Source organism: Akanthomyces muscarius, chromosome 2 (genome assembly GCF_028009165.1).
Source record: "Akanthomyces muscarius strain Ve6 chromosome 2, whole genome shotgun sequence".
Taxonomy (NCBI): domain Eukaryota; kingdom Fungi; phylum Ascomycota; class Sordariomycetes; order Hypocreales; family Cordycipitaceae; genus Akanthomyces; species Akanthomyces muscarius.
The window spans coordinates 2,141,520-2,167,108 of record NC_079242.1 but is presented as its reverse complement, the minus strand read 5'-3'; the positions used below and the strand labels follow the sequence as shown (position 1 = coordinate 2,167,108).

The following is a 25,589-nucleotide window of genomic DNA, read 5'->3' as shown; positions in this document are numbered from 1 at the left end:
GCTGTGCTTGCAAAGAGCGAGATGTAGATGGAGTACCGGCACAGAGAGAACGCGCGCATCATGACCAAGGGGACATGATATTGTCATCGCACGGTGGCGTCGTCATCCCTCAACCTAGGAGAATTATTTGGGCCTTGGAATAATTCAGCTGTGTTGCGTTACCAGCTTTTCGGGTGCATGTGGTCGCGGCTTCTGGATGTAGCCTAGGTAGTACAGCAATGCGACCCGTTGATTTGCTACCAGGCGCTGTCCTCTGCGGCCGGGAGGGGATTGTGCGAGTAGGGCATAGAATGTCAGGCTGGCGATTCTTGGTGTGCTGTTATTATTTCGGCCCAAGTAAGCCAGTAAATGTTAAATAGCGATGCGGTTTTGAGGAGGATGTTTTGCGAGAAACAGAGCATGTATTGGTGCCAGCTGGCAGGTGACTGGTTGACGGCCGGGCCTCAACAGGCAACCGGCAAGGCCAATGAGGACGACAAACGGGCTCTCTCAACTCTCAATCTTGCAATTCTCCGTCTTGCATCCTGCACCCAACAATGCCTAATCCCAGCCCTTCTTCAAGTCACAGCCAATCGACAGGTCTATTGGCCTTGCAAGCCACATCAAGTAGCCCGATGCGGTATCGATGGACATGCCGCCTCCAGCGGCCGTCCAACCACAGACAGCCCCTTGGGCTTGCCCGGCGGCACAGCGCAGCCTTGTAGATGCGACGGGGACGTCACCGATGAAGCAGACTTGACGCACCTAAAAAGGGCAAAAGGAATACTTACATTTCAGCAGCGCCCGAAAGATAAAACAGGGCATTGGATCTTCTTCATGCATGCAGCATGAGGTGGCCCTGTTTCGCATCTGACCCTCTTCCCTGTTGTGCCTGTCCTTTTGCTGATAATTCCTTGGGCCTTCTAGCTCGCCATCGCTCCCAGCTTGTCCCCCGTCATCCCACCCATGGCCACGGGCCCATGTCTGGCCCTCGCGTTCGTCTCCATTGAACAGCGCACAGCCAAGCGCGCTCACAGGATTGGGATTGCTGACGGGCTGGCTGACGGCGGTGCCAAACGCAAGATTCCGCCAGAATATACGGAATTACGGAGTAGTTATTGGATACCGAAGAACGCCCGCTAGCTTGGGCTCCAAGACACGATCATCACACCTTCAACACCGAAGCTAGCCTTGCCCCTCGGTGCATCACACCCAAAAACGCCCTTTTTCGCCCCGTCGCGTAAAATAAAGGCTACGGCCCTGCTTCCACATTCCTGCAGGTGCGCCGCCGCCAACGATTCTGCAGGCCGGGCAGCCAATTGCCTGGTACCAACCAACTACCGGGGCCTGCACCGCAAGCTTCTTCATACAGTGAGGGGTCCTGCAAGGTTCCCCGTACGCAGAGGCACCACACAAGGGCCAATTGCTGTTCCGAGATGCGCCCCGAGACCAAGTCGACGCCGAAGACAAGCAGCGCCTCGTGCAGCATGGCCCCGTCTTTGCGGCCACGCCGACCACCAGAAGTCGTGGTTCTGAACTTGCCCACTGCCGGCTGTCACATAATGCGGCTGAGCCGAGCATTGATACGTTGCCAATTCTTTGTTACCGTCCAGGCACGGCATGAAGGCTCATCCGTTCTCCCACCTTCCCTAGTCGGTCTTGTCCTGCCTTGGCGTCCGCCATGTTTCACCCTTGACACCTCTCGCTATCCCCTCGTGAAGCCCCCCAGGTGCGTATCATGCATCCAAGGATCCTCCACCAAGGACGGTGCTTCTGGTGCCCATCTTATCCATCCCTTGTGGTCCGAAGAAATCCATACGTGGTGCGTGGAGTGCATGTACTTTACTCTTGTATTATTTTCGTATTCCTATATCACTCTCCCGTCGGCCGCTGCATACACAGCCTGGCTCTCTTACATGCTCTTTGCCTGCATCCAAGCCAGTTTATTGGCCGCCACTCGCTTCATAGTCACCAAGCCCCGCGCCGCTCGTTGCAAGGACTTCCTTTCGCCAAATTTGATTGCTCTCCATTTTCTCGGCACCCAAGCCGACGTATTTTTACCGTTCTGACCGAGCAAGATTCCAGCCATCTTGCCATGAGGAAGTAGGAGCTCGACATGTCTCACTACTAGCCCTGTCCCGCGTACCATTCCAACACAGATTCACATCGTCAACTCGAACCGCGCCGCCGACAAAAAAATACCTGTCGTCTGCGAGCGTCATATACCCGGGGCACGGCACGCATCGCTCTCTGCTATCCCAACGCAAACATGCCTTGGAAATCATCGTCGTCTTCTGCAGCTGCCAAACCAAAGCCAATGGCGAGAGCCAAGCTAGGTGCCAAGTCCATCCGTGGCCAAATATCTGCACCCATCCCGGTTCCCGACTCGTACGAGGAACATGTAGAGCCCACGCAGCTACACCAGTCTCGTGAAGCGGCTCAACAACTTGGCAGCAGAAGCAAACCCCAGAACCAAAACACCAAGACCGCCGATGACTCTACTGTTCTATCCAAAGTACAGTCTGGAGCCCAGAGGGTGACTATCGATAAAGCTGCGGATCGCAGCCCTACACCTGAAGCTGGCAAACGTCTTTCCAAATCACTGGCAAAAGAGGCCCCGGTTCGCAAAAGGTCACCAATCCGCAATGTACTGGGGCGTCTCTTCGGTAGACGAAAGAAGACACCTAGTCAGCTCACAACGGCGTCGGAGCCTGTCCACCGTTCTAGTGCCCCTCCGCAACAAGTGGTAACCATACCTTGACCGTGGTGCATTCATGCCAGATCTTCCACTAACCAGATTATAGGGTAAAAATGAAAAGGACGATCCACCACGAGGCTCCGGAGCCAGCCGATCGACTTCTCTGCCGGTTACCGAATATGACAGAGCTCTTCGTTCCCATTCCATCGGCCTCGATGATGTCATTGCTATCCAAAGCGCACGAAACTCTGTCGCCATGGATCAGACTCACACTAAAAAACGAAGCGGCGGTAACACCAGTCCTTATCCGTTGGGGGCTCGTTATATCGGCGACGGGAAGCTGGCTGGCCTCTGCCCACGGCCCGCAAGCGTCAATGACAGGGATCTTCACAGCTCAGCAGTCTTGAGCGATGACCCTGACGAGATCGGACGTGCCATCACCAGTGACGCGGGTGGGCTGAAGCGCCGTTCCAGAAGCATGTCCGCAATGTCTTTCTTCGAAGCCAACCAAGAGGAGAACCGTCGACGAAGCCAAGAGATGAGGGACCTGCGGGATAGCTGCTACGTCGAGGATGCTCTTTCGCCGCTGTCTTCCGAATTCCCTGAGGACGATGCCTTGGCTACGTTCAATCTTGATCTGCCGAATCCACCACGCCCATCTGCTCCCGAACCGACTACACCAGGACCGTTCATGTTTGGCAATCTCATCTCCGAGGAGGAAGCCGCCAACAGACAGCAAGTGGAGGAGGTCACGCTCAACTCGAGGGTCAATGGCATCGAGAATAGGCTGCATGTTCTGGAGGACTCTGTGTCCTTGCTCAGATACAAGGCGAACCCGTACGGAAACGTGGGCTGGAAACCTAGCGATGCGGCACTGCCGGCCGGATTGGGCATTCAAACTTCATATTCATACCCGACTACCAGAAATCCTCACCACAGCCTCTCCATGGGAATAGCGCCGACATCCACGCGCCCTTCCACGGGCCATTCTGATGACGTCTTCACGGAGTCTCCCTCTCACAACGGCGGCAAACACAGCAGCAGCTACACTACCCAGCAGCCCGCGCTTCCCAAGGCCGCCCGTCCAACTTCCGAGGACACTCTTCTCGGTCAAAACAGCCAGAAAGCTCCCTCGCAGCGTCATGGCTCGTCTCTCAGCGAGGAGCAGTACACAGCCATCCTCGGCCTCCTCGAGACGGAGCGCTCTGCGCGGGTCCTGCTCGAGGCCCAGGTGCAGCAGCTCACGCGGCAGCTCAACATGCTCCTCAGCAATCAGCGGCGATCCGACCACAAGTCTTCCGCACCGCCAGCGCCCGTGTCGGTGTTTGAGTACGACGCCGACGAGAGCGAATCCATGGGCAGCAGCAGCGCGCGCTACAACGTCTGGCACCCGCAGCCGGGGTACTCGCTCGACGACTCGGGCATCGACCCGGGCATGGCGCAGCACGCCGCGGCCGCGACGGGCCATGCGTACGACGATGATGACACCGAGTCGGCCTCGCAGGTATACGCGACGCCGAACGAGGAAACGCATGCGGCGTCGACGGGGGCGTTTGGCGTGTACCCCGACGCGGAGCAGCAGGAGGAGAGCGGTTCGAGGCCGAGGACCCTGTCGCTGTCGAGAATGACGATGGGTCATATTCCGACGGCGGTCATGTAAGATTGGTTTTTTGTTCATTTGTGGTGTTTGGTTTTTATGGAAATTTCTTAATATGGGAGTTTGGCGGCGCAGTTTTTTATTTTTTTTGGAGTATAGGAGCGAGATTTCAATATTGATACCACAGATTGTCTTTGTCTTAAGTATACCAGATCTATGAAGGAAATGAGATGTTTTATTTAAACAATTCTTGTACTACTTTGCCTGCTCCCATTTGTAGTTTGGGTCGCCGATGCGTGTGAAAGTGCGGTTGCATGCTCTATTCATACACCGCGCTGCTTCGAGTACACAGTTTTTGATGAAAAGTGTACATTGGCATGTACGAAACCTCCACCCCGGTGATGAAACAATGAAATATCCAATGAGAAGACTCTAGCGTCTCGATGCTTGAAAAAGAAGAATGTATATGTATATGTACACACAACGCTGGCCTACAGCCCAGAGAGAGAAGAAAAAGAAACCAAATCAGTCTGGCTTCACGCTCGAGGAGTACCGTATTCTACTTGGCCTTGACGGAGTCCTTAATGCCCCAGCTGCCGACCAGCGCCATTGACTTTTCGTCGCCGGCCGCCAGGCGGTCGTCGCGGAGGGTGTCGGCGAGGCACGTCCAGGGATCGCGGCCGCCTCCCCACTGGAGCAGATTCTCCTTGAGGCGCTCGCCGTTGGCGCGGTTGACGGCCATGCCGCCGTCGCCGCCGCTGAAGACGACGCGCCAGACGCGCTCGGCGAGGACGCGGTCAAAGAGGTAGCTGTAGTAGGTGCTGCCGTAGCTGTGGAGGTGGCCGAAGAAGCCTTGCCAGCGGGTGCGCGCGGGCGGGTCGAGGGGCCCGTGGGCGAAGCGCGCGTGGATGTCGTGGAAGACGCGCGTCGAGTCAAAGGACGGCTCCGAGACCTCGGGCGAGTGGTAGGCCTGGTCGACCATGGCGAGCAGGATCTGGTGCTCCGTGTCGATGCCCTCGAAGCGCTTGGCGACGCGGATGCGCTCGGCGACCATGTCGTGCGGCAGCGGGCGGTCCGTCTTCCAGTGCCGCGCAAAGAGCGACAGCACCGTCGGGTCGGCGGCAAAGTGCTCCATGAGCGTCGACGGCAGCTCGGCAAAGTCGGTCGCGCACCGCGTGCCCGACACGTTCTGGAACGAGGTCCGCGCGAGGATCGAGTGGATGGCGTGGCCCATTTCGTGAAAGAGCGTCTCGACCGAGTAAAAGGACAAAAAGGCCGGCTCGCGCGCGTTGTCATTCTTGGGGAAGTCACAGACGAGCGCAATCGTGGGCAGCTGCTTGAGCGGGCCGTCGCTGCGCGAGGTTTCCATGCCGTCGTTGGCCGCCTGCTCGGCCGAGTCAAAGTACGGCATGTCGGCCGTGTTGAGGTCGGCGCCGGCCTCGTCAATCTCGTCTGGCAGAATCTCGCGGGAGCATCGCACAGTAAAGTGGGCCGGGTTGGGCGACTTTTGCGGCCGGTAAAACAGGTCGCAGTACAAGACGGCGACTTGCTCGCCATTGTCGGACATGACGTCAAGCCGCTTGACATCGGGGTGCCACGTTTCACCGGGTAGGGTCTCGCGTGGCACAAAACGGATGCCGTATAAGCGGTCAAACAGCCGGGACAGCCCCTGCATGACGGTGCCGACGGAAAAGAAAGCCGTGAGCTGGTCCTCGTGCCGCACCTTGGATCGCATCTCGGCGCGGATCCTTTCCATGTAAAAGTCCCTGTCCCACGGATGCAGCTCGGCATCGGGCATGGCCAATCGCTCGCGCTTGCGGTCTTGCAGCTCGCTCAGCTCATGCCGAATCATGGGTGCGTTGTGCTCCCGCAGCGCCAGCAGGAATTGCATGACAGACGATGGCGACTTGGCCATCATGCGGTCCTTGAGCGACATATGGCCATGGCTCTGGAAGCCTGCGAGTCCCGCAAGCTCTGCGCGCAGCCTAAGCATGTTTTCCAGGTAACCGATGGTTCTCGACGACGCTGTGCGCTGAGTAAGATATATTTCTTTGCGGGTGCCTTCGTCGTATACGCTCTGCAGCGCTGCTGCTGCCTCTGATCCAGTAGTTGGGATGGAGATCTGCGAGCGGACCTTGAGCGTGGAAGCGAGACCCGGATACAAGCCGTAGAAACGATGGGATGGCAGAGTGACTTTTGTCTTTTCAGGGCCCATGGTCTGGACGAATGCAGAGCCAACGTCGCTAATCTGCGAGGATAGCTCGACAAAGCGATCGCGCGACTTTTTTGGCAAGCTGACTGCCGACTTCATGAAATCGAGCTTGAGAAGATCCGCCACAATCTTCTCCTCGTCGGTCCACTGGTCCGTCACTTCGGGTCGGGAGATGGCCTCGTTGAGCTGGTCGCTGAGGCCCGTCATGGTGTTGAGCTGGTTCATGTACTGGTACACGAGCGACCAAGCATCGGTGGCGGCCTGCTGAAATCGGATCTCGGGATGGGTCATGCGGACAAAGTCGGAGAGGTCGAGGACGCGGCAGAGCAGGTCGCTGAGGCGGTCGAGGTCGCGGACGACGGCGCGGTAGTCGTTTGTGCTCGAGGCGGCGAGGACGCGCTTGACGATGCGGGTGGCGCGGTCGAGGTTCTTCTGCGCAAAGACGAGGAAGCCGTCGGGGCTGGTGAGATAGCGGTTCTTGAAGAGGCCCTGGCTGCGCTTGAGGCTGAAGCTGGCAAAGGTGCTCGAGGGCGCATCAAACAGCTCGCGCAGGACGGCGTCGTCGTGCTCGGCGCTGACGCCGTGGCTCACGAGCGGCCGGTCGTGGGCCGTCGAGGCCGCCTTTGCGGTAGCGGTCGTCGACTGCCACAGGCGCGGCTGCTGGAATTGAGGCGGCGGCGGCCTGGTCACGCGACGGCGGACGCATCGCGTGCAGACCCAGAGACGGCTGCCAGACGACAGCATGGCGGCGGAAGGGTAGCAGCAGGCTGACTGCTTGTCATTGAATAAAACGACGAGTCTGAAATGCGGTGGAAGTTATAGAAGGAGAGATGGAAACGGCCGAGATACGAATGACTAGGCCGTGCGTTGTGGTAAAGAGAAGTGAGGCAATAGAGAAGCAGGATCAGGAGGAGATTTCGCACATGCGTGTGGCAACGATGCGACTCGGCCGTTGACGGGTTGTCAGAGTACAGCTTGGGGGGGACGGAAATGGGCCAGCGGAGAGCTCGGTCCAGCGCTGTCGAGCCGGCGATACAGTGGACGATAGCGCTGTGGGGGGTTCCGATATAGGGAGCAAGGGCGCTATGGCCGGCCGATAATACAGTGGGCGATGAAGGATTTAGCGCCGTCGCTGGACAGGTGATTAGCGCATTTTAGCCCAGCTTTAGTGGCTTATAGCCTGTAAGTTTACAGTGGCGGCGGGGTCCGTCTGGCGAAAAGCTGCTGATTGCCTCACAGCTCATTACCTATTACCTGCCTATCTTACACTGCATCTTGATCATGTCGTGGCGGTCACCAGCGAGCCCGTCAGCATCACGGTAGCACTGAAAGGTCTGCGTCTGACCCCGCTTGCTTGTTTGTTTTACCAGATTGCCTGGCAGAATGCAAATCTTCCCACCGGAGATCGCTCGGTCTCGCAACTCACCAATTACGGCTGTCAGGATTGTCAAGTTCGCATCTGCCCGCCCGCCTCCGCCGTCCCCACACGACATTTCCCCTGCGGCATACCCAAAGTGGCAATGCTCGGTACCGGTCGAGTCGGCTGGTCGCGGAGCATACGGCGTAGACGTTCAGCTTCCCCCGCACTGCCACGGCTCAACCGACGCCAACGCCGATGCAACACAGGCACAAAGGGCGAGTAGTCGAGGAGTGTTGATTGCATTTATATATTATGTAAATTATTCTATTGTCTAATTATAATATTGTGTTCTGTAGATGCCACGGTGTAAAACATGCTATGCAATGACCACGATGAAGTCAGGATATGCTGTTGCTGCCGCGTAGCAATAACCGACTCATCGGGAGAGAGAAAAAAATAACAAGAAAAAATGAGAGAAAGTTTGGAGGATGAAAACAAAAAAGACAAATGTGATTGATGCATGAAACGCATCTTTTGGCCGTCACGCGCCACGATCCATCTTCAGACATATTCCGTATCAGCGGAACGGTTACGCTCGCTTGATTGAGCCTCGATTTTACCAAGCAAAGCTCTCCACAACAAGCTTGAGCGGTGTCTTTTTGCGCTCAGGATTTGCTGCCATGGTCGTCACAAGCATCCGCACCTGGTCCGCCATGTTCGCCGGGCCGCACACCACCACGATGGAGCCTCCAGACACGGAATCCAGGTGCTCCTGCAGCGCGCTGCGGATGCTGAACCGCCCAAACGAGATGCTGACATCAATGTCGCCCCAGCGCCGCTCCGAGCCCTGGGCGCCGGCGTACGCGCCGAGCATGTCTTCGACGGCGTACACCAGCGGCATGCTGCGCACCGTCCAAAACAGCCTCTTGGAGCCGTGGCTGGTCAGGCCGCCGAATTTGTCGAGGAACGGCAGGACACCCGTGATTCCGACACCGCCCGCGAAGCAGATGATGTTCTGGTAGTCGGGCGTCGGCTCAAGATGGTTCTCCTGCATAAAGGTCACCTCCTCATTATACGACCCTTCCATCATGACCGGTATGCCGACGTCGCCCGTGTTGAGAGCCCCGAGCTGCGCTGTGAGTCCCTTTTGCTTCTTTATAAACAGCGTCACGCCCGCCTTGCGCTGCACCACGGGCGGGCTGTCCCACGACGCAACCATGTGCTTGTCCCACGACGCAGCCATGTGCGTCGGCGTCGATACCGCATAGCCAATCGGCGTCGCGTCAGCCTTGTCCAGGTCCAACGTGTACCCATGCTTATTGGTATTGTGGCAGCTGCTTCCCGCAACGGAGAATGGGTGGCTCTCCCAGATCCGCCACTTGCTGATGGTGGGAAAGTGCAGGTAGACGTGGCCACGCGCGCTGACGCCAGGAATGTCGACGCGCATGTAGTCGGCGTCGACGGGGCTGATGTACGCCTTCTTGACGCCTCTTCTAAGGGCGCGCACGAGACGGAGGGCTCTGTCGAAACCCCAGATGGCAAGGGCCACGTACACCCACGTCTCGAATCCACGCTGGCGGCCATAGCGCAAGACGACATGCTGGTAGCATCCCGCCAGGACAATGATGGAAACAACAATGTGGATAAAGACGAAAATTTCGTAGGCTCGCCGACGCAGCGGCTGGACCGCAGTGACGACGAGAACCAACAGACCGATAGTGCCCGCAGCGCCCCAGAGCCAGTAGCCTTGGGTGACGAGCACGCTCATGGTCATGGCGTACCAGCTGACCGAGTAGGCGTAAAAGAACATGAATGTGTGCGCCACGGCTTCGAGCATGCAGATGACAGCGATCCACCGATGCATCATCAAGAATGTGGTGCGCGGCCAGTTGGTGAGCCACAGAAGGACGTTGTTGCGGCCCGCAAAGAGGATGAGCAGCGGGATGTTGGCAAATGACAGCATGCCGAAACGGTTGGCGACATGAGTCAGCGTCTGGTGCGTGTCGTTCTTGAACCAGTAGCTGCCCGGGAGGAACCAATACCCCGTCCCCGAGAGAATGATGTTGATGAGCCAGATGTATGTGATGAAGAGCGCCTGTCCTCGGGTGGGCATCATGAAGACTTGGCCGATAAGTTCGTTTTGCCGGTAGCCGATTAATGGAGGGTCGATGACGTGCGCGTGGAAGCGAGAGACGAATGCCGCTGGCCACGGAAGGAAACGAAGCAGTGATAAGCCAATAGGTATCAAGGCGCAGGAAAGAAACAGAATCAAGGCATATCGTTCGTGCGTAATCTCTATTCTCACCAGAGTAACAATGTTGTCGTAGCTGGGCTTCCACTGGTCATGAGGCACCGTCGCGGTGTAGTTGAGAGTCGAGTGTTCATCTATCGGACGCATCTGAGTGTCCTTTACCCGCGCCCATAATTGCGAATATGTCTCAATTGAGCTATTGTCCTTTCCAGGACCTTCGTTCCACCAAAAGCGCTCCAGATCGAGCTCGGATTCGTCTTGACATTCTTGGTGTATGCACCATGCCAGCGTCTGCAGATATGGTTCGTATTGCGCATTGCAGTAGGTTGCCTGTTCGACCTCATCCTCCTTGCTGCTGTTTCTTAGCGGTCCAGCGACGTTGGGGTTGAGAAATCGCGATATCGACATGTCGGTAGTGCAGTTGGTCATGTAAGCGATCGTGTCCCAGCATGCGTGAGCACATGCTGGCTCGTACAGTCGAATTCCATATCCAATGAGGCCGTTCTTTGCCTTTCCGTTGGAGAGGCCCTCTTGGCCCGCCACCAGACCGACCAGGATTGCGAGCAAGAAGCCGGCGAGCCCCATGGTTGCAAGCAGGCGTCTCCGTCGATGGCGATCCGGTTCGCGACACCCAAGCCACAAAAAGAAATAAAAAGGATGACTGCAAATAATGAAAGAATGCTCCTACAGTCTTTAGATCGACATTGTTTTATTTGCTACCGATTTGTCCCTTGGCCAGCACACGGGGCCCGTCGTACAATTATAACACAGGCCGCTACTCGACTAGGTGCAGGAACACGGACACGGCGATTTTTAAGGTTCGCCTGGTAGTCCATCTTCACCAGTCTCGCATGAACACCACCGCCTCTTGGCATTTTGTTTCTCCTCCACATGGTGAGCATAAATAGAAACAATGGTGCCACAATAGGTAATTGTTTCCCGGCGTGGAGCGCGGAGCGTGGAGTCGTTTCAGGCGCATCTACAGAATAGGTGAGACGAGCCCACCAACAGACGCGCAGGACGAAAAAACTGCAGACTATAGCGTCATGATTTTGCTTGGACGCAGCGGAGATATTACCCGGGCATGGAAAAAAGAGTTCATTGCCCGACGGAGCCGGCTGACCCTGTCCAGCACGACCTTGGCCGAGCCGCCTGAGCGCAGACATGGGGGGGCCAAAGTCTGGGATGCCACGAGAACCAGAGGCACCGACTGAGACGGGAAGACGAAGCGCTCATAGATAGAGTGTCCAACATAATACCCCCTGGGCTCAGAAATAAGAGAAGCACATGGGAAGTCTTGGCCTCTCGGGCCGGAGCCTGCATCGTTGCATTGTCGCAGACCCTGGTCCTGTCGCGGGTCGACAGCTGCCACGCGAGGGCATCTCCATCGTCATTGCCGATGTAAGTCAATGCGCATGGCTATACGGGATAGAAAAGAAGCAGAGGCCCAAGTTCAGCCGAGCGAACGGTGAGCGTGGCAGGACAGGGACAAAAACAGCAGAAACAGCTGACGAAATACCGCAAATGGCCTCGAAAAACAGACGTAAACAGAGGAGACTGGGCAGTGAACCAGTAGACAGACACCTGAATCTTAATCCAGGGCGCGGGCTGAGCGCACCGTCAACGTCCGTGAACAGTTCCCTAATGTGTCTCGGATGCAGTCAAGGCGCACGCATGGATGGATCAGCTTGCAGGGGGTCCGTTCGACTAGCCAGGAACGGGCGTCCATGATCATTTTCAGCAAGCTAGCCCCAAACGGGGTTTTGACAAGCACCAGCCTCAAGTTTGGTGAACGCCTGCGCCACAGCTCGGGCACCAGCCACCTCTTGGCCGGACTATCTAAAGCTCCCCCTTCCGAGGCTCAGGTCAAGCTTGGTGCTGGATCTCCCAGGCGGGTGACACCGGAAAGCGGACAATTGTGCTGGCGCAGACGACTTTGCCCAGAAATGACGCCTCGTTGATTAACCAAGGTCACGTTCATCAAATTCCACAACCAACAATGGCTGCTCGAGTCCTCTTGCAAAGGGTAAGCTGCCCCTCCCTGGAACCAATTGAGTTCCTGGCTGTTTTTTCTTCTTCAAAAGTCAATTGAGCTAATTCCTCGTTTGCCAGCGCGCTCTGGCGGCTGCTGCCCTCGGTGGTGTGGCCCTCATGCCGGCAACGGTTCTGGCAGAGGCACCCGCCGCAGACAAGGTACGACGATATCGAAATACGAAGCTCTGTATTCGACTGCTATATTCTATTGTCTCTCGACGGCGTTCTGGCAAAAAAAGCAGTCGTATTGGTGTTGCGCCGTGGCTAACGAATATTCGTCACAGAGGAAACCCATTTACGACGACTTTGAGGCTCTGGCCCCGGCCCCGAAATCGTCCGCGTCTCAAGTTTCCGAGCCGAAGCGAGAAACCAGCAGCGGCAAGGCGGCTCCCGCCAGCGCCAACGACGACGACAGCGCCCTGGCGGTGGTCAAGAAGCCCCGCGGGCCCACGCCGACCGACCAGCTTGCGGTGCAGATTGGCAAGGCCCGCCTGGCGCTGTACCGGTCCGCCGTGGCGGCCGAGGACGCCGTCAACGCGACCATGGACCGCGCCTTTGACCTAGAGCAGTCCTTCACCGCGACGCTGGCCTCGCTGGCGCCCGCCCGCGGCTCGGGCGAGAAGCTGATGCCGGGGGCCATCTACGTGCTCGTCGCCGCCATGGCCGGCAGCATCGTCACCCGCAACCGCAACGTGCTGCTGCGCGCCGCCGCGCCCCTGGCCTTTGGCGTCGGCGCCGGCTGGGCCGTCCTGCCCGTCACGATGCGCAACGTCGGCGACCTGGCGTGGAGGTATGAGGAGCGCGTGCCCGCCGTCCGGGACGCGCACCTCCAGATCCGCGAGGGCCTCGAAAAGGGCGCCAGCTTCGCCAGGGTTCACGCCCGCCTGGGCGTGCGCCTCGTCGACGAAAAGGTGACGGACGCCAGGGAGATTGTCGAGGGCTGGGTCAAGCAGGGTAAATAAAGGAAGACGGCCCAAGGCGATACACAAAAAGGACAGCGATGCAGCATTATATCGGGTAAAAAGGGGATGCCAAAGCATTGGTTGGCAGCTGATTGTACCATCACACACTTTCATAGATGATGTAGCAAGATTTTATATTTTCTTTGTTCAAACACTTCAAAACATGTTTCTTTCCAAGCAGTAGCCGGTGTGGCCTCTCTTGTAGAGAATTGTGATATTTCCACTACCTTGAAAGGCATTGATCCTTGTATTTCAACGATATCGATTTGAACATGTCCAAGCAAACCATAATTTGTACCTTCAACCGTTCTTATATCAAGCCATGACCCCTACCGTACTCGTTGTCGGTCCTTTTAGTCTATCCTGTATCAGTAAACTCCGTGACATGCAAACATTCTTCGCTCATTTCAATTTCAAAGCTCTTTTCCTGAGCGTCCAACCTCTATAAATCCTCGTTTTAGGCTCAACGCCGCTCTCTTCTCCCCATCTATGCGACAGAGGCCACGGGCGTCTTGTCCGGGTCCGAGGTCGGAGCTGCCGGCTGCTGGCGGTCAGACAGCGCCTTCTTATTCTTGGACAGGGCGCGTGCTTGGCCCATCTGGCCGCCAGCGGCCAGCGCGGTCGCATTTGTCGACTGCGCGGGCCTGCGCGCCGCCTGCTGCTGCTGCTGCTGCTGCTTCTTCTGCTTGGCCGAGGGCTGGCCAAGGCCGCGCAGCTCGTCGAGCACGCGGGCCCGGTCCGTCAGGTGCGGCAGGCCCAGGCCCTCGCAGACGCCGACGTACGAGCGCGCGGCCGTGACGGCCTTGTGTGCGGCCTCCTTGCCGGGCACCATCTGCGCCAGCAGGTACTTTGTGTTGCCAAACTTGTTGTGTACGGCCATAGCCGTCTCGACGTACTCGCCGACGACCTCGCGCCAGGGCAGCAGGCCGCCGTCGGCGGCGGGGCGGAAGCAGCTCGGGTTCGTCTCCGCGGCGGTGGCGATCATGGCACCGTCGGCGCCAAACTCGGCCGCCAAGCGCAGGCCCTCGTCCTTGGACTCGACGTCGCCGTTCATGAGGCACGCGATGCCGGCCTCGTGGCAGAGTTCGGCCACCATGCGCAGCTGGCCGCGGATGGCGCGCTCGCGCGGACGCATCGGCGTTGTGCGGCAGTGCACCGTGAGGCCGGTGATGCCCGTGGCGACGAGCCGGCGGACGAGCGCCTCCGTCTCGGCGGCCGTCTCGAGGATGCGGATCTTGACGCTGATGCCAATGTCGTATTCGGGGGTGATGTTTTGGACGAGCGCCTCGAGGATGGCGACGAGCTTGTCCGGCGTGCGCAGGAGCGCGGCGCCCATGCCGCCGCTCGTGCTAAAGGGCTTGGGGCAGCCGGCGTTGACGTCGATGCCGGCCACGTCGCCCGCGATGAGTCGGGCCGCCTGCACGGCGCGCTCCGGGTCGGCCGTGCCCATCTGGAAAACGAGCTTCCTGTCTTCCTTGACGGGATCCATGGCGTAGATGACGCTCGTCTTCGCATCCGGTGGGGGTTCCTTGAGGCCGTGCGACTGTATGCGACACCACTCGATGCATCCCGTCTGCTCGTTGACTGTGCGCGTGGTGCCAATGATGGCGCGGTCGATGGTCTCGGGGCCTGTAGATCCGGCAAGGACAAGATACCATTAGGGATTTGTCGTCGGAAGAAAGCAGTTGGCCATGATGTCGTCACTTACCCCAGACTAGGTCTGCGCCGTACTTGAGTGCCAGCAGTCGCGACGGCAGCTCTCCTGAGCGCACCATGGGAGCGAGGACAACTTTGCCGCGGTAGTCTACGCCCTTGGCGGGAATGGGAACTTTTTTCACTGCTTCTGTCATGATTCTCCGCAGCCACATGCCTCCTGGGGTTGGTGTGACGGTTGTGACAGGTTATGGACATTTGACTGCAAGTGGCGAGGCTGAAGTGTGAGTGGGTTGAACAATTTTTGGCGGCGCCTTATCTAATCTGGTTGATGCCACCCAACTGTGTGTGTGTTTGGAGGTGATCTTTCTGCTGACTCGCCGGACAACTTGGTAAGTTGGATGAACTGAACAAGTGAAGCTGTAAAGATTCCAATTTGATTCAACTTCTGTGCTCTGTATTTCGGTCCTATAAACATGCTCTAGTCCTAACCCTGTCAAGATATAACACCAGTTGCTCTCAAAGAAGCTCCGTGAGCATTTCATAAATAGGTGCGCTATTGCCGCCGTAGCAGTATTCACTCATGACAGGAGTTTCGCAGTGAATTCTCCTTGCATACATGTCTGGATTTCACCGAGTGACATCCCTTTACTAGGCCAATTACGCGTCCAAAGGCCGATCGCAATTGCGATGCAGGGTAGGCTGTTACACTCTGGTACCTGGCAGGCAGGTTGCCGAAAGAGGTATACCGAGGGCCCGGGCCGTTGCCTGGCTGAGCGCGCGGAACTTGCACATGTGAAACAAATGCTACAGAGCTGCCGGGTCTCCGCCACTTTAACAAAGTGCAAAGAAAATTACACGAGACTATAAATAGAGGCGGTTCATCTCATGGTTTGCGGCTCTGCTAGCGCCAGCACTGAACTTGCCAGATACGCCACAAATCGCTGGCATGCTCGTATCATAGCCGCCCAGCAGCATTCGTTGTCTGCGCCCCTGTAGCAGCGAGGTTGAAAGCGCGGGGCCGCGCCAGAAATAGCAGCTCGGGTCGCTTGACAGGCCATCGAACCCGCATAACGGAGGCGACACTAGCGTTGACGATGGAAAACAGAGGAAGAGACTGATGGTTGCCAGATCGTACCAGTATTTGTGGCTGAACAATGTGCCAGCAAGAAGCAGAGATGGTAGTGGCTGATGGGCGGTCGCCGATAGCGATCGCCTCCCGGTCGAACAACGTAGTAAATAAGTTACATTAGCAAGGACTGTTTTCAAATGCCAGACGAACCTATTGGTATTATTGAATTGGCGATCTGGCAAGGGTAGGTCAGGGTAGGGCGCTCCACGGTGAGCCTCAGTGGGTAGGCGCTGAAGTTTAGCGGCTCAGGCTCGCCAAAGGTGCCTGGGCAACTGGCAGCTGTTGCGTCATGCTACAGCAGCAAAGGAGGACATGTCTCAGGGGTCGTGGCAAGATGGATCAGAGCAGGCACCTGTAGGTTTAACATGGGGTTTGCATCGTGTATGTCTGCTGCCTCGTATACCTTTTTTACCCTACATCGAAAAATGTTGCCGCATACGTGATTTGGTGTGTTTTGCGGAGGTTCCTGGAAGGCTAGCTATAATACAGATTAGAATGGTGCCATATTAGTCCTGCCCGTGGTTTGTACATGCTCAAGCAGAAAGCTTTGGCTTCCCCCCAAAGCTTCACTAAAAAGTGGCCAATTTTACCCTTCGTAGCCCGCTACCTAAGCCAGGCGTCTGGACGTTGGAGTGCCCCGAATTGCTCGATGCCATGCGCAAACAATACACTTGACTGGCTGGTGGTGTTGGGCTCGATGCTGCTGGAGAGATCAGAGCAACGAGGCTTGGTGCTCCGTATTGAGTGGGACAGCGCCTTGTTTCCTGCTGCCCTTTCCTCGTCTTTCTCAACCCTGGTTGTCAATGACTGGCCTTGTAACCCCTGCTGCAGACTATCAGTGGTACCTGCTGCTGCGGGTGCAGGTCGGGCACGGTTCAGTCGTCTCATGCATGCCACCTAGTAGTTACAGCCTCCAGGTTGCTTGGCTCTGGCTGCCGCTGGTGGGTGCTGGGCGGGCTCCCTTGTTGATCAAACCAGGCTGGCGCCGCGCTGGCCTTGTCTGCCATTTTCCGTCTCCTCCTCCTCTTTCTCGTTTCCTTTCTCCAAACCATCTTGTCACTGCTGCAACTTTTTCCACAGCCTTGAGGCGTCCAGCTACGCAGCCCCAGAGGTCGTCGATATATGCCAGCGAAACTTGGCCGTGCAGGGCACTTTCTGGGGTACCTACCTATATAGGGAGCTTGTCCCCCTCTGTCAGGTACCTGCAGGCTCACTGCACTTTGGCTGGCACCCTCCCAAGCTCAGGCGGCGAGTGACCTTTCAGCGCACCACACCACTGCGGCCCGCACTGGTACCTACCTACCTAGGTCCCTACCTGCCTACCTACCGTTGACCCTAGGTACCTCGTCGCTGCTCAGCTGGTTGCACAACACCACAGTCTAGCCGCACCGCACCACATCGCACCGTACCCTGGGACCAACTTTGTTCAAACAGCACTATTAATCGACCGATACCTATACGACTGACCTCTCCATCTACGTGCACCAGACCAGCCGGTCGCTCATATCCCGGCGGCCATACTCTATCTACACCATCTGCCTTTGCTCGGCCGCAGCAACTGGCGAGGCTGCGCGACGCACTCCCCTCCCTGCAAGCGCCGGACTCATGAATCTGTGCCATCGTTGCACCACGAGCTATGGAACATGAGGCGCCCTCCAAACGGGGTAGGCTCATAGGGAAACTCTTTGGCAGCAAAGAGCGCAAGCCCTCCGATACCAACAATGCCAACAACGCCAGCAACCTCGACGCCTTCCTTCACAGCTCCGACAACTTGCAGGTGACGCATCCTCCCCCGCCACCCCCGCCAACCACTCTGCCAAAGCTCGACACGACGATATCGCGATACCCCCAAGCTGTTGCCATTAACCAGCAAGCCCAGCTGAATCGTCCCATCGCCCCCGGCCGTCTCGATCTTTCTGCCACCAATGCCCCTCGAAGTCCACGTCCGAACAAAAAGGGTCTTTTGATACACTTCTCCGACGCGCGGCCAGAGGTCATAGGCGAAGGCGGAGATGAATGCGAAATCCCAACCATCGAGATATCTCGCGCCAAATTGGCGCGCTCTCCTCAGCCTCCGCCTCCCCATCCTGCTGCTGCACCTTCCCATCGGGTGCCCATCCCACCTACCGCCGACATCTTCAGACCGAAGCGTCTAGCTCGAACGCAGACTGGTTACTCTTCCATTTCCTCTCCAGATCCGCAAAACGAGAGCAATGGCGATTTCGATAACCCTGTCAAGTGGCGACAATCGCCTCCTCCGCCTGCGACACAGCTCAGGCTGGACCTCCCCGGGAGACCTGCCACGAGCGGGCTCCTAGCAAGCCCGACGCGTGACGACAACCGAAGGTCTTTCATTGAAGTTCAGCAGGCCGAGATGCGTAAAGCTGAGGGACAAGCGTTTGCGAAAGCTGCGCGTAACTCGAGTGTTGCCTACGATGGCAGTTGGGAGGACAAAACCTCGCCCGCTACTGCGCCACCTGCGTCAATCCCCGAGTCTCCCCAAAGCTACGCACCGCAAAGGCCCCTCGACTACAGCCCGGCGGCATCACTCACATCGCTGGCATCCAGCACCTATCCACCGTCGCTGCCATCTCCCAATCCAACAGGGGCGCAGTCAGGTTTTGCCCAGCAAAACGAAAGTCCTACGCGGATGGCGGCGAGAATGGCTTCGGTACGGCTCAACGACACGATGGGCGGCGAAGGTGCGGAAGCGCTCGACATTTTCGTTTCCCGAACGACACATCTGCATGAGTTATTCCGCCTCCATGCTGAAACTATCGTACCTCTTCAAAGCTGCGAACTGAGGGATATGGGTCGCGCCGGGCTTTGGTGGTTCCTCAAAGGCCGTTTGGGACTTGAGCAGGCCATCAGAGACAACCAGCCCAACACGCCAGTCACGCCTAAAGCACAAATGCAGAACGAGTTGGACAAGCAGCAGGCCTATGCCAACTTAGCCAAATCGTATTGGCTCTGCCAGCACGCCATCCCAGAAACGTCGCACACCCGCCGCCTTCCCCCTGACCCCGAGATTCTGGCTGCAACAGAGCAACTCATGTCGTCGCTTAAAAAGCTAGCCATGTCCATGAAGAGAAACGGCCTACTGCCGCCCGAGGAACCGTTTTTACCGGCAACCATCGACAAGGCCATTTGGCTGGAATATCCAGCCATGAGCCAAGACATGGTTGCACTGCTATCTGGTGACTGGGGTTCGGGCATTTCTGCCATTCAAAAGCCGATATCAAACCTGCAGATCTTGAATGCCTTGCCGCTCAGCGATATGCCTGAATTTTTCAGCTACGGCCGAGTTGCTGCCGACTGCTTCTTGATGGAGCAGGGAAGAGAAGCTCAACGATTCTACTTTTCTTGCTTCTTGTCTATGCTGCGACCGCAGGCCGAGACCGGACTCGTTTTCATTGTTGCTAGCCAAAATGGTGTTGTTCAACTGGCTATACAGGACAACAGGGGTGCAGGCCCAGTCTGGGAAGATGTGCGTTGGCGCAACGACACGTGCACTCTGGAGCTGCGCCTGCCGCGTGGATTCTTGCTTGCTGTGCAGCTATCGCAGAAAGACTACCGCATGTTGTGGAATATGTACGACTTTGGAGCCCGGGTTCGATCGACGTTGAAACCTCGACCAGAAGAAACGGTGGTTTTTAGAAATACGCTTCCGTCGTTCCAGTACATTGACTCTGACCCGCAGTCGCGTGTGTTCCCCAAGGATCCTGTGGCACAATGCGAAGTAGCGCTGTTTGAAAGAGTGTTTAAAGAGAACGGCCCGGCCGGGCAGAGAATTTGGCACACGGGGTTCCGCGTCGCGGCTGTAACGGGCCCACGAACGAGAACTTTGAGCGGAGTGCAGCACAACTATCCGACGCTGCTCCCAGTGCAGTTTGGATTCTTTCGCGATGGCGAGGCGCCGGCGCTGTCTATCAAATTTGAAGGAAGCCGACAAAGGGGGCGCATGGTGCTCACCTTCAGCGACGAGAAAGAACGAGTGCGATTTCACTCCCTCATTACAGGAACAGCGCTAGAAGCAGACGAACGCATCTTTGCCAATGTGCCACTACGCAGCCTGCAAATATCAGAGACGATGCGCGACACGACGGGAATATTACCGTTTGGGCGTATGCCATGGAAAGCGGCGCAGATTATCAATGACGAGTTTGGCCCGAACGGCGAGCAACCAGCGTCGGTCCTGTCAGACAAGCTCAAGATGGTGCTGGAGTACCAGAACGGCATGGTAACTGACCGAATCAACGTGGCGCCGGGCGAGATGCGGCTCCGACTGGACGTGTCGAACAATTTGGTCTTCCGCATGCTCCGGCAGCCGCAACAGGACATGACAGTGTCCATATCAGAGGCGCAAGTTCCAAAGGAGCTCGGCGTGGAGATGAGTCGTGGTCTGCAGATGATACGACAGAAGCCCACTATACGAACGTTGGAGTTTAATAGCCTCAGGGACCTCCACGAGTTCCAGTTCGCCGTGACGGGGTACGAGGTGATTTTTGACGCCATGGCGACAACGTTTGCGATTGCCCGGCGCAGAATGGTTGTGCCCATCCATAAGAAGTGGGAGGCTGGCCTGACGCGAATCCAGGTAGTGCGACAAGAAGACAAGAAGTTGCAGCTGTTGGCGTTTTTCGAAAACTGGCAGCACGGGCACTGCATGAACTTTGTCCTCAAGGGTACGGATGTATATGAGTCGTTTCAGCGGAGCGGCAAGGCGGGGATTAAGTTTGTGGATGCCAAGTTTCCTCTGCCGCGGCTGCCGGAAGACAAGGATGGTGATTTTGACCACATGGCGTTTGTGTGCCTGGATATTCCGGACCTACCGGGAGAGCACGACGACATTTCGATTGCGTTTGAGAAAGAACTAGGTGAGTGACCAGACGAGTGTGGATATGACGAAGAAGCAAACTAACATGGACTGCAGATCGCGACCGCTTGTGCCTGTGTCTGCCAGCAGCCGTCAAAGGCACGGGACGACTATCGATATCACGACTCAAGTAGAGGGAGAAAGACTAGAGACAGGTGGCGGGAGCAGGGGAAATCGGGCAATGGCCATGGTCATGGAGGATAGCAAGCGAATGCAATATGGTGACGTGATTTTTCTTGATATATTAGCACTTGCCGGATATTATACAAAATGCATAGCATATGGATGATGGGACAGCATATGTAGAAAGGGCATACATTTTTACAAGAAGGAATCAAACAAGACAGGACGCAATGCGATGTGAGAACTCGAGATACAAGTAGGATGCAGCCAGCAAGGGCGGGCAATCCGGTTACTAGCGGAGCATTGGCCAGGGACATTGCGAAGCTGATGATACGAATGCGCAGAAGCTGGTCACAAGATGGTCCGATGGCCGGATGAGCTGAGCAGTGGAGGAGCGGCCCAACCAGAGACGGGGTGGCGTGCATGTGCCTGGCAGGACTGGCCGGGGATGGAAGGGCGGAGTTTTACAGTTTGTGGAAAAGGCTTGTCTTGGACGAGGAGAGCGGAGTGCAAGATGTGCGGGAGACGGGCAAGATGAGCTGCTGTGGAGGATGCCTGTCGGGGGACGGTGTTTTCAAGGTCGCGACATGGTCTGGTCTTTGTTCGAGTACACGAACCTGCCAACGGTGTGTGCAGCTACTGGTCGGATACACATGCCAAACCAAACAACTTGCAGAGGCCTGTTGATGGGAAGCAGAGTGAGGGTAAAGTTGGGCGGGCTGGGGCTAGCGAATGCTTGTTTCTGGCAGGGTGCAAGGTAGGTAGGCAGGCATACGTGTTTGAACAAAGAGCGTGCATGGCCGTCCATCTAGCGATATTATTAGGTTACGCTTGGTGCCTAGCAGTGGGTGTAGGTAGTTATACCGAAGCTGCCGATGACGACACTCGACGTGGTTGCCGTTTATTTAGCTCCGGCGGCGCCCAGCGGGCTCGTGGCCTGTCCTTGTCCTGGTGGTGTTTTAAAAAGAAAACGAAACAGGGCTACGACTTTTGCTGCCGAGCCAATTTCGTGGATTTTCTTCTTCCTCTCTGCATCTTCTTTTCTCGTGTCCCTGCCAGTCTGCTCCCTTTGAGCAAGCCACGCGGCCCTACAGAAAGCGACGAGAAGGACACGACGGACGGGCAGAGGACCGTCATTCGGGAGCTCGGGAGCAACCTAGGCCAGCCACAGCGACCTAGGTAGGTACCTAGCGGCAAGCAAGCAACAAGTAACAAGCACAAGCAACAAGCAACAAACATCGGATAGCGAGAGCGAGCGAGTGATCAGTCTTGATCGAAACGAAAAAAAAAAAAAAAAAAAAAAAAAAAAGGATATACAAAGACGAGAAGCCGACATTGATTCTTTCTGTTCGGGTTCTTGCGACATTTTCCTCCCAAGTTCAGCTCCGTCAGGACGGCATCATTAGGCGCTCGCAAGCTGCATCACTAGCACAAGCAAGCCCTGTCTGCCGGCGCCCCAACAACAATCAGGTGGGGTAACTCGAGGTGAGCCAAAGCAGGCTTCTTCCTTTTATTAGCGGTTCGACGCCCTGCAAGACGGCCAAAAAAGCGCATAGCACCGGATCGGCCGCCTGTACCTTGGACCTTTAGTACCTTACCTAGGTACCTAACAAGCCAAGGCTCCTCCAGCGCTCCTCTCTTCCCTTCCCAGCTCTCCAAGGTTCCCCGCCCCTCGTCCGTGAGCCCCTCCAAAAGGCAAAAAAAAAAGGTCATAGACGCACGACAGACGACAAGCCGACGACGCATCGCCAACTCTCTTCTTCCTTCTTCCTCTTCTTTACCTTGACCGCACGACGCCCTCCAATACCCTCACCATGACTTTGATGGGACTCGTACACTCTGGCAGCCGTAAACGAGGCAAGTCGCCGTTTTTTTTTCTCTCACCCTCCTTCACTAGTTGCAACAACACCAAACCCGGCTTCACCTAGCTGGCTTGGCTCTCAGTGCTAGTTAGTTCCGGCGCCGCTGCCCAGCCTTTTTTCCCACCTTTTGGCTCCGCGAAGCGAAAAAGAGCCCCTCCATCCAACCCCCGTCCCCCAAAGCCATCTGCTCTTCGTCACTCTTCAACGCCGGGTCTTGGTCTGTTTATTTCCCGTCCTGCATCATTTGCACAAAGAGACACGCGACACCTTGATACCCGCCGTCGTCTCGCCTTCCACCCCCAAAGCTCTCTTCCCTTGGCATCGTTGCTGGCTGAGCTTCTCTGTGAAATGCTGCACTGAGCTCTGACAAGTTCCACATTGCACTCTTCAACTCTTTTCCCTTTTTTCCCCCTGTTCTGCCTGTTGTTCCATTTTCGCCGGCTTTCAGCGGGGTCCCTTTTATTCTCCGAACAATTAAAGACCCCGGCGCGTGCATCCGCACATCATGCTAACAGGCTGGTTTGGCTCTACTGAAGCGGGCAGCCGAGCCTCCGCAGACGACGGCAGCAGATCTGACCCCGACGATGACACGCAAATCATGGAGCCCGATCAGGGCAATGGTACGTTTGAAAAAAAAAAAAAAATAAGAAATTGGGATTCCATGGCTTCGCGCTCAATCCTGCGCTGTCGTGGCCGTCGACACCTCCGGCTAACTCATTCTCCCCCGCAGTCCTGTCGCACATCATTTCCCAGCTGCGCCCTGGTGCCGACCTGAGCCGCGTCGTCCTTCCTACCTTTATTCTTGAGCCGCGCAGTATGCTCGAGAGAATAACAAAGTTGGTAGCCCGCAATGCACCCGATTGCGAGCCCTCACCCGCTAACCCGCTCTTCGCAGCTTCATGTGCCACCCGGAAATGCTCCTGCACATCCCCACCATAGACGATGACGTCGAGCGCTTCGTTTCCGTGGTCAAGTTTTACCTTAGCGGTTGGCACATTCGACCTCCGTGCGTTTCCTCCTTGCGTCTGCAGATGCGCCCTGCTAACATGCTCCCAGCGGTGTCAAGAAGCCCCTCAACCCTATCCTCGGCGAAATCTTCTCCTGCTACTGGGACCTGCCCGACAACAAGAAGGCCTACTACATCTCGGAGCAGACCTCGCACCACCCGCCCAAGTCGAGCTACTTTTACATGGCGCCCGAGCACCACATCCGCATTGACGGCACCCTCAAGCCCCGCAGCAAGTTTCTCGGCAACTCAGCCGCCAGCATGATGGAGGGTGTTGCCTTTTTGAGCCTGCTCAACAGAGGCAAGGACAAGACCAAGGGCGAGAGATAGTCAGTCACCCAGCATATATACTGCGCGAAACGTTCAGTACTAACAGCGCTACAGCATTGTTACGCAGCCCAACATGTATGCCCGCGGCATCCTCTTTGGCAAGATGAAGTACGAGCTCGGAGACCACAGCTTCGTTCGCTGCCCCGAACTCGACCTGACGGCCGATCTCGACTTCAAGACCAAGGGCTGGGTCAGCGGCACCTACAATGCCGTCGGCGGCGTCATCAAGCGCGAGAGCACAGGCGAGGTGCTTTACGAGATCTCCGGCATGTGGCATGAAGAAATGTTCCTCAAAAATCTTGCCGTACGTCCTCAGACAATTGGAAAAACTTCGTAGACATGTTTACTGATTTGACAAACAGACTGGCCAACGCGAAATGTTCTTTGACGCCACACGCGCCAAGCCCAGCGACCCCCAAGCCCGACCGATTCCCGAGCAAGAAGAGCGCGAATCCCAAAGACTGTGGGAGGCCACGGCCAGGGCTGTCAAGGAGCGCAACCACGAGCTGGCCACGGACGAAAAGACCAAGATTGAAGACCGCCAGCGCGAGGAGGCTGCCGCTCGCGCCCAAGAAAACAAGGACTGGCACCCGCGACTGTTCCGCGCCGTCAAGCCCTCTGCCGAAGACTCTGAGCAAGGCGAAGAGGGTCTGGAATGGATCATTGACGCCCACATGTACGTTCTTTCGCCGTGAAACTACACCACGCCGCATTTCCCATACTAACTTGGCACCATAGTGATGGTTCGGCCTCGCCCGAGGAACAAACACAGCAGGTTCTCGCCATATATCCCGTCCTGCCCGGACAAAAAGCTGGAGAGGTAGCAGCCCTTCCTTCCAACGACGTGGCGCCGCCCCCGAGCGCCACTCAGCCGGTCGCCCAACCCCCCGCGCAGCCCGGCGCTCAACCCTCGGCTGGAAACGACCTGATTGATTTCGGCGGCAACGACGCGGCAGCGCAACCGCCCGCTCAGACGCCCGCTCAACCGCCTGCGCAACCCGCTCAACCACCAGTCAAACCGGCTGATGACGTCGAGAACATGCTAAAGCAGACGGGAAAGCCCGGCGAGGGATCGCTGATTGATCTGTAATTCGGCGGGCATGTCTTGCCTGCCTCTGAGTGAGGCCTGTGATGCTAAACAGTGCATCATGTAGGCCTCATGAAGGGTTTCTGATTTACAGGAGAGGTCTTTTTTTCTGTATTCAGTAGCCACTCCCTAGAGATATTTACGCTTAACGCATATCATGTCGGTGTGCATCTTGTTATTTTTATAATATTTAGTCTGTCTTGGCTAGCACGGGACGCCTACATGAGTACCCGACGACTGGGGGTTTACCAACATTCAACATGAGATAATGATTTGGTTCAAGATTCTGCGAATAACATGCGCAATGCTCTTACCTGTGATTTGCCAAAGAAGTCGGTGCAATGCAAAATAGTCTTGTGTGAAATTGAAAGAGTACGCTTTTGATACATGATATGCACCTATCCACATTCTACTGTTAGGTACTTTT

General features: G+C 56.6%; 6 protein-coding genes across 6 annotated transcripts; 4 read left to right on the top strand and 2 right to left on the bottom strand.

Annotated features, from left to right (window-relative positions):
- Nucleotides 1-2,296: 2,296 nt before the first annotated feature.
- Nucleotides 2,297-4,337, top strand: LMH87_003820 (uncharacterized protein; the record flags this gene model as incomplete). Its single annotated transcript, XM_056194946.1, has 2 exons — nt 2,297-2,725; nt 2,784-4,337. 2 exons carry the CDS (start codon nt 2,297-2,299, stop codon nt 4,335-4,337), a joined length of 1,983 nt encoding a protein of 660 aa, XP_056048623.1.
- A 4,125-nt stretch (nt 4,338-8,462) lies between these two features.
- LMH87_003819 (uncharacterized protein) lies at nt 8,463-10,682 on the bottom strand (the record flags this gene model as incomplete). Its single annotated transcript, XM_056194945.1, has 1 exon — nt 8,463-10,682. One exon carries the CDS (start codon nt 10,680-10,682, stop codon nt 8,463-8,465), a length of 2,220 nt encoding a protein of 739 aa, XP_056048622.1.
- Nucleotides 10,683-12,096: 1,414 nt separating this feature from the next.
- On the top strand, nt 12,097-13,093 carry LMH87_003818 (uncharacterized protein; the record flags this gene model as incomplete). Its single annotated transcript, XM_056194943.1, has 3 exons — nt 12,097-12,123; nt 12,210-12,290; nt 12,416-13,093. The coding sequence occupies 3 exons, from the start codon at nt 12,097-12,099 to the stop codon at nt 13,091-13,093; spliced, it is 786 nt and encodes a 261-aa protein (XP_056048621.1).
- A 487-nt stretch (nt 13,094-13,580) lies between these two features.
- Nucleotides 13,581-14,943, bottom strand: LMH87_003817 (uncharacterized protein; the record flags this gene model as incomplete). The annotated part of the gene is made up of 2 exons (XM_056194942.1): nt 13,581-14,722; nt 14,802-14,943. 2 exons carry the CDS (start codon nt 14,941-14,943, stop codon nt 13,581-13,583), a joined length of 1,284 nt encoding a protein of 427 aa, XP_056048620.1.
- Nucleotides 14,944-17,514: 2,571 nt separating this feature from the next.
- On the top strand, nt 17,515-20,888 carry LMH87_003816 (uncharacterized protein; the record flags this gene model as incomplete). The annotated part of the gene is made up of 2 exons (XM_056194941.1): nt 17,515-20,755; nt 20,812-20,888. 2 exons carry the CDS (start codon nt 17,515-17,517, stop codon nt 20,886-20,888), a joined length of 3,318 nt encoding a protein of 1,105 aa, XP_056048619.1.
- Nucleotides 20,889-22,691: 1,803 nt separating this feature from the next.
- Nucleotides 22,692-25,165, top strand: LMH87_003815 (uncharacterized protein; the record flags this gene model as incomplete). Its single annotated transcript, XM_056194940.1, has 8 exons — nt 22,692-22,734; nt 23,276-23,359; nt 23,470-23,575; nt 23,635-23,745; nt 23,796-24,074; nt 24,130-24,379; nt 24,438-24,751; nt 24,814-25,165. 8 exons carry the CDS (start codon nt 22,692-22,694, stop codon nt 25,163-25,165), a joined length of 1,539 nt encoding a protein of 512 aa, XP_056048618.1.
- Nucleotides 25,166-25,589: the final 424 nt, after the last annotated feature.